Source organism: Dipodomys ordii, unplaced genomic scaffold, assembly GCF_000151885.1.
Source record: "Dipodomys ordii isolate 6190 unplaced genomic scaffold, Dord_2.0 Scaffold52, whole genome shotgun sequence".
NCBI lineage: Eukaryota > Metazoa > Chordata > Mammalia > Rodentia > Heteromyidae > Dipodomys > Dipodomys ordii.
In genome coordinates this window covers 3,491,561-3,499,401 of record NW_012267268.1, presented here as the reverse complement: position 1 = coordinate 3,499,401, position 7,841 = coordinate 3,491,561, and the positions used below count along the sequence as shown (strand labels likewise).

Sequence of the window (7,841 nt, the reverse complement as noted above, 5' to 3'; positions counted from 1 at the left end):
AGGTCCACTTACCTCCATGTTCTTCTATGAGAAAAAAAAGCAATGGTTAACTGGTTCATTCAGCCAACAAAATATGACTTTCTATCTCCAGCACTGGGACTACAGCAGAGACTGATGCACTAGAGAAACTAGTAAAACCCCCCTTTTAGTGGTAAAACAAATAAGAGCATTTGTTGCTTCAACAGGATGAGTGAAGCTAGGAAGAAGGATCAAGAGTGTCTAGTTTGGTCTATAATGTCTTCCCTTTACTCAGAAGCTAAGGAAGATACCTATCAAAGACAGAGACCTGGGTGAGGAAGGTTCTAGGCAGAGCAAATAGCATGTGATGTTTGTTCACTGCAGACCATAAGGGGCACAAGCAGGGAACCTTGTTAAGTGGCCATTGTAATAAGCCAGGTGAAAATGCAACTGAAGCAACTTTCACAAGAGTTCTTGTATTATCCTGAACTGTTTTGTTCTGTTTTGTTTACATTCTCCCTTAAAATTCTGAGTGCTAGCTCACTTATTCTTCATATATCCCATTGGAGAGGCCTCTAGTGTAATTCTCCATCCATTGGTTTCAGACTTTTACTTGCCTGTGTGTTCTGAAACTACGTTTATATGTTTGGCTTGACTCCTCCCTTGCTCTTCTCTTTTGAGCAGGTCATTCTTTGCTGGCTCTAAGTATATATGGGGGACATGGAGTCCTAGTCATAACCCAAACTTCCAACCTAAGCTCAGAAGAGTCAGCAAGAATAGTGAAACCCAGATGAGCCATAGACATATAACAAGAGATAGCTTGCAGGTACAAACATGTTCAGTAATTACATAGAGTTTTTGTTGGTGGTATTCTTGAGTCCTACAGCAATCATCATTTTTGCATTTTATTTTGTGTGTCATGAGGAAAATGATTCAGAGCCTAGAAAAGAATGCCTCAAAAGTATTTTTATTAGACATTCAAATGGGAAATTTCTTATAGTTGCTATCCCTTTGATAGAGAAGCAGAGCGAAGCCAGGCACCAGTAACTTAAACCTATAAATCCTAGCTCTTCAGGAGGTTGTGATCTGAGAAATGTGGCTCCAAGCCAGCCTGGACGGGAAAATCTATGAGACTTACCTCTGATTAACCACCAAGAAAGCTGGAAGTAGAGCTGTGAGTGAATCAAGTGGTAGAGTAATAACCTTGAGCACAAAAGCTCAGGGACAGCAGCCAGACAGTTCTAGCCCCGGGACTTGCTCGTGCATGTGCGTGCGCACACACACACCACAGAGAGAAAGAGAAGACCTCACCAGGAGTTCTCAAACCTCTGCCCACACTTGCTGCTGCTTATATCACTTTCCAGGAATTAATTCTAATTTAACTAGTCCAAAGAGCAACCTAAGTATCCAGTGGCATCCCCCACTAGTTTTAAAAAAAAAAAAAAACCATTAAGACCATGGTACTATATCATCAGACCTCCTCTTTAAGAATCTGACTCAGTCATATAAATTGCACTAGATTATCCTCATCTTATGAATTGAGATACACAGTCTTGTTGGGAATGTGTTAAGAAGCTGAGAAAGTCAAGTTGAGTCTGGTTGAATAGGGTAGCTAGATCGTTCACAAGGTAACAGACTCCTGATGGGGCTAAAAGACCCTCACTGAGGAACATGCTGTTAGACAAAGAGAATGCAGCTCAGCTTTGATGTTTACATCAGTTCTAACCAATTAGTAACCACCTACGGTGTTGTTCTGAGAAAATTAAGAGGTGGGGTTTCTGCTCACTAGGAAAGTAGTCCATGATCAATTAGTACCATCGGCCCTGTACCTAAGTAAGCACATATGTAGAAGGCAAAATTGCACATTGTCATACATTTGCTGTCTCTGTGTGAGAGCCTTTATTTAACATTGCTTCTTCTACAGTCCAGGCCCAGTGGTCTGACTCTCAGAACATCATTCGTGTTTAGCTGTGAAAGGACGGCTTCTACATCATTGGTGAGAAGAAATACAACAGCACACATGTTTTTCTCCAGCTCTTTTTTATCTCTGCTTGGTAAAGAGACTCTTGAAGGCATTGTTGTAGTTCTTATTAAATGCTGTGTAAATCAGGGGGTTGAAGAAAGAATTGGAGTACCCAAGCCATAAAAAGATGCTTTTCCAGATTGGGGGGACACTGCAGGCGCAGAGAGGGCTGATGAGCTCTGTGAGGAAGAAGGGGATCCAGCACAGCACAAACACCCCAATCAGAATCCCCACCATCATGGCTGCTCGCTTCTCTTTCTGCTCTCTCCATGACTCTCCACTTGTCTGGAATGTCACACTTGCTCGGCAACGTGCTGTGAACACCTTCTCAGGCTCAGGTTCCTCCTTCATCTGACGAAAGAAAATGGAGAAAACATGGAAAAAAGACGGAAAGAAAAATCAGTAATTCCTGTGTGCTGTGTGTGTGTGTCCCAGTCTTAGGGCTTGAACTCAGGACCTGGGTGCTGTCCCCTGAGCTTTTATGTTCAAGGGTAGCACTCTACCACTTGTGCCACAGCTCCAGTTCCAGCTTTTGGTTTGGTTTGGTTTGGTTTTGTCTTGATAGTTAATTGGAGATAAGAGTCTCATGGGCTTTCCCTCATGAGCTGGCTTCAAACCTGAATCCTAGATCTCAGCCTCCTAAGTAGCTTGGATTAAAGAAGTGAACCACGATTGCCCAGCAACAGTTCTTAGAGAAGTGAAGTCACAAGGTTGAATGCTGTTCCAAAGAAAGGAAAATACAGTAATCACAGCTTACCAGAATGGGAACTACGGGTAGGAAAACTTAAAGGGTAGCTGACAAACTGCTGGAGGCTCACAGTGGAGAAGTCCTCACTCTTGGGAGTACTCTCAATGAGCAGGGCGGAGAGCAAGGGTTCACACTCATGTAAGTTTATTAACATCAGGAGTTTTATTCAGTCCTTATAGTGTACACTGAGGAATTCACTTTGTGCTTTCTGGAAGTGGTGGGAATGGAAGACCCATTTTCAAACACTAAAGATCATTCTGATCTTCATAACAAGGCTGCCTTCATTAGAAGTTGATTTACCAGAGCCTAATCTACCTGAGGAAGGGGAAATATCCACCATGAGCATCCTCTACCCTTCCTACCCCACCTGAGCAAGAGGTGCAACTCCTAAGCATTAGTTACATTCACAGGAATACAGACTCCAAAAAGATGAATGCTTCCTGGCTCCCAATACCTTACCCACAATGTTACACACACACACACACACAATTACAAGGCGCTGAATAATTATCAGAACAAGTCATTGTGGCTATCAAATTGGGAGTTATCAGATCAGAAGATTTTTATGAACTACAATTTAAATGCTAAGGCCTTAGAAAAAGCAGGCCATGTGTGAGAATAAGACAATCTAAGCAGAGAGGGGAATTCTAACAACTAACTAACAAGAAAAGGTAGTGACCCAGAAATGAATGCAAGAGTAGCAGAAGTGAAGAACATCCTTTGGCCTCCTTAGGAGACTGTAGGTAGCAAAAGGAAGAATGTCTAAGCTTGACACTACAGCAATAGCAACTACCAAAAGTGAAATGCAAAGAGAGAAAGACTGGGAAAAACTCATCCAAGAACTCATAGTATAACTACCAAGGTTGATAGAAATGTAGTGAGAGTAACAGAGAAGGAATTGGAAGAAAATGGGGAAAACAAGGTATCTGATCATTGGAGAAAAGTACCCCTCATTAATGTCAGACATCAAACCATAACTTCAGGAAGAACAAAAACAGCAAGAAGGATAAATGCCAAAATAAAGTGGGGGGAGGGGGGGACTCTTGAAAAAGAAAAGCAAAGGAGGAACAAAGATAACAAATGCATCTGACTTCCAGAAACCATACAAGCAAAATTAGTTAAGTAAAATATTTACTTACTGTTGAGAAGAAGGAGAGAAATTATCCACCCTAGAATTCTATAATCTGTAAAATTATCCTCTGTTAATTTTTTTAAAAGGGCACTGTTCCCAAGCTCTTTTGCTCAAGTCTAGTGCTCTACCACTTTGAGCCACAGTGCCATTCCAATGAAGTACTCGTAAAACTAAAGAATAAGAATGTAAAACCACCTGGCTTAAAAATGGATCAAAAACTTTAACAGACATCAAAGAAAGCAGTATGTATCTCATAAAAGCATATGGAAAATGCTCCCATATCCTATGTCATCATTTAAATATAAAAATGGTACAAATACTTTAGAAGACTTGTAGTTTCCTTCAAAATTAAATTTACTTTATACCATTTTATCCAGCAGTTGTAGTTGTTGGTATTTATCCATACCAAATGAAGAAATATAGCCAGGTGCTAGTGGCTCATGCCTGTTAACCTGGCTTCTCAGTAGATCTGAGGATAGCAGTTCAAAGCCAGCCCAGGCAGGAAAGTCCTTGAGACTCTTATCTCCTATAAACCACTCAGAAAACCGGAAGTGGCACTGTGGCTCAAGTGGTAGAACGCTAGCCTTGAGCTGAAGAGCTGAGGGACAGCGCCCAGGCCTAGAGTTCAGGCCCCACAACCAACAACAACAAATGTATCTGCACAAAAACCTGCACAAAGTTGTTTGTGACAAATTCATTTTTCATTGCCAAAACTTGGAAGCAATCAAGATACCCTTTAGTCTCAGGACAATGGAATACTGTACAGTGCTAGAAAGAAATGACCTACCAAGCCATGAAAAGACATGGAGGAAACTTAAATATCTATGAAAAAGGGAACAAAGCTAAACTAAAACTACTATATTGCATGATTTCAATTATATAGTATTTGAGAGACAAAAAAAAACAACAGTGATTGTCAGAGGTTGAGACAATTGAGCAGAGCAGAGAGGATTTTCAGGGCAGTGGAATTATTCTGTATGATACCACAATGGTAGATTCATGGTATTATACACTTGTCTAAACTCACAAAATCCAATACAGACAATATAAACTGTGGACTCTGAGTATTGCTGATCATCAGTGTAGAGTAATGAGTTGTTAACAAATGTACTATTGTAATGTGGAGATGTTGGTAGTGGGAGGTTGTATGGGCATGAGACAGAAAATACATGGTAACACCACCTTCTGCCCAATTTTGCTGTGGAATTAGAACTGCTCTAAAAACTTTACTAATTTAAATAAAAACAATATATGATGAAAGTAACATAAGGCTGGTCTAGTCTCACCCAACATTCCTAGTTTCATTCAAGAAACATTTTGGGGACTAATGATATAGCTCAGCATTAAGAGGGCTTGTCTAGCAAGCTCAAGACCTTGCATGACAATGGAAGGGAGGGAGGGAGGGAGAGAGAGGGAGGGAGGGAGGGGAGGGGAGGTGGGGAGCTGGGGAGAGCCAGGGAGCTGGGGAGAGCCAAGGAGCTGGGAGAGCCAGGGAGCAGAAAAAGGAAAGGGAAGGACTTACAGTTCAGAAAAAAAAATGTTTTTAAGTGAGCCAAGTGTCAATGGCTCACACCTGTAATCCTAGCTGGGATCTGAGGACCATGGCTCAAAGCCAGCCCAGGCAAGAAAGTCCACAAAATTCTTGTTTCCAATTAACCACCCAAAAGCTAAAAGTGGAGCTGTGCTCAAGTGGTAGAGTATGAGCCTTGAGCAAGCAAATTCAAGGGGCAACACCTGAGTTGAAGCCCCAGGACCAGAAGGCTACCCATAGTCCCATCTCTATGGGAGATAGAGGTAGGAGAATAACATTCCAATATCAGCCACGGGCAAGTGTGAGACTCTATCTGAAAATGCTAAAGGACCAGAGGCATGGCTCCAATAGTAGAACACCTCCCTAGCAACTTCAAACCTCAGTATCACAGTATCAGTACCACAGTATCACCATATATATGTACATATATGTATACATCCATATATGTCCATATATGTGTGTGTGCATGCACATGTGTGCATGTGTAAAACATAGGTTAAAGTGAAATATGCTATATATGCATGTATATCATAGGTTAAGATAAAGTATAAATGTTCTCCAGGGAAAAAAATAAAGGTCTCTACAATGCTAAATAATAAGAGCAAGGCTTGAGAACTAGCAAAGCACACTGCTTCTTCAAACCTGCCTCTCCATGACTGTATTGAAAGTCCCTTCCCAAGCCAGGCGCTGGTGGCTCACGCCTGTAATCCTAGCTACTCAGGAGGCTGAGATCTGAGGATCGAGGTTCAAAGCCAGCTCCAGCAGGAGAGACTGTGAGACTCCTATCTCCAATAAATCACCAGAAAACCGGAAGTGGCGCTGTAGCTCAAGTGGTAGAGCGCTCGCCTTGAGCTGAAGAGCTGAGGGACAGCGCCCAGGCCCAGAGTTCAAACCCCATGACCGACAAAAAACAAAAACAACAACAACAAAAAAAAGAAAGTCCCTTCCTGCACCAGTACAGGTGACATGAAAAGAAACTGTGGATGCATATTGGTGCTGAGAACAATCCCTGGCATGTTCATCCACCCATTCTATTTTCAGAGAGAACTGGCATAGGAATCACCAAGATCCAGGTCTACCCCTCACAAAATTTGTAGCTAGGAGAACAAGCTATAAATATTAATATTGAGACAAACTCTGTAACTACTTCTCAGCCTCCAGAATGGTGGGCCAATAAATTTCAATTGATTATGAATTACCCCATTTCAGAGAGTCTATTATACTAGCACAAAAGGGACTAACACATAATAACTTAAAATTATAAGAGGAGAAGGCAGGTTTGTTTACTGTCCAACTCTAGACAAGGTTTGGGTGCCCTGATCTGAGATTTTTCTGGGCTATGATGTAGATCCAGATCCCTCCCAAAGAGCGTGCATATGTAGGAACTGGTGCAAACACAAAGCTCACACTACCTAACGGCCTCCTTTGATCTCCAAACTGAGAGTCCAGGGTTTTATGCCCACATAGTAAACTGTGGTGAACTACCTTACTGACTAGCAAATACGGTGAAGTCAGAAGTACTCCACAGTTCTGAACATTTGTCCAGGACCTGAGTTATGACAGCAACTGTGTAGGAATGAGTGAGGAAACAAAGCTCAGAGCATTAGTGGCTAGTGATGAATCCAAGTCCCATCTGTGCACATATAACAAAGACAACCCTTTTCTATAGTATAGGCTCATTCTAAGGATCACAGTGAGACTGTAGTATAGCATAGGACCTCAAATATCAGCTTCATGTCCCCCTTCCTAGCTTCTCTAAAATCGTTGCTGCCACTTGGGTCAGACACTGTGACCAGACTTCATAAGGCTGGTATCTGGGGACTGCACTAATCCCAGTGTGGAATCAAGCACCACATCTACAGAATGCCAGAGCACATTGAGAGCTCCCCTAATGGAGCTGAAGTGAAGTCGGATTATAACTGCAATGCCCCATTTCTTTCTTTTTAAATTTTATTTTATTTTGTTGTAAAGGTGATTACAGAGGGATTAGAGTTACATAAGAAATGAGTACATTTCTTGTCAAATATTGTTACCCCCTCCCTCGTTTTTCTCCCAATTTCCCTCCCACCCCCACCCGCCACCGACTCTCCCCACCCTAGGTTGTCGAGTTCCTTTCCCACTTAGCATCTTGTGAGTAAAGGTTCACCCTTTGTCCTTTGTTTATCCATTTTGTTATTCCATTTCCCTTCCCCAAATCAGATAAAGGTATATACAAGACACAGGGTACCAGAATCAAGCACAGTGACTACAAGGGATAAATCAAAAGGCAGGGAGGGGGGAGAAAAGAAAAAGAGAATGGATCTTCATACAGTACATTCAAAACAACATCAGGGAGGGGGGACCAAGATGGCGACGGGGCAGTAGGGAAACGCCACAGCTCTCTCCAACCAAAAAGAGAGTTCGAGTTCCAACGCTTAATCTCCCCAAGAGACCGACAACAACAAAAAGA

The 7,841-nt window shown here is 42.0% G+C and overlaps 1 protein-coding gene across 1 annotated transcript in view; it reads right to left on the bottom strand.

Moving 5' to 3' along the window:
• Nucleotides 1-1,999: 1,999 nt before the first annotated feature.
• Nucleotides 2,000-7,841, bottom strand: part of LOC105988899 (5-hydroxytryptamine receptor 5B-like) — a 23,828-nt gene continuing 17,986 nt past the window's right edge. The window contains exon 3 of the mRNA XM_013020665.1: nucleotides 2,000-2,326. Within this exon, the coding sequence (XP_012876119.1) occupies nucleotides 2,000-2,326 (327 nt within the window). The remainder of the gene's footprint in view (nucleotides 2,327-7,841) is intronic.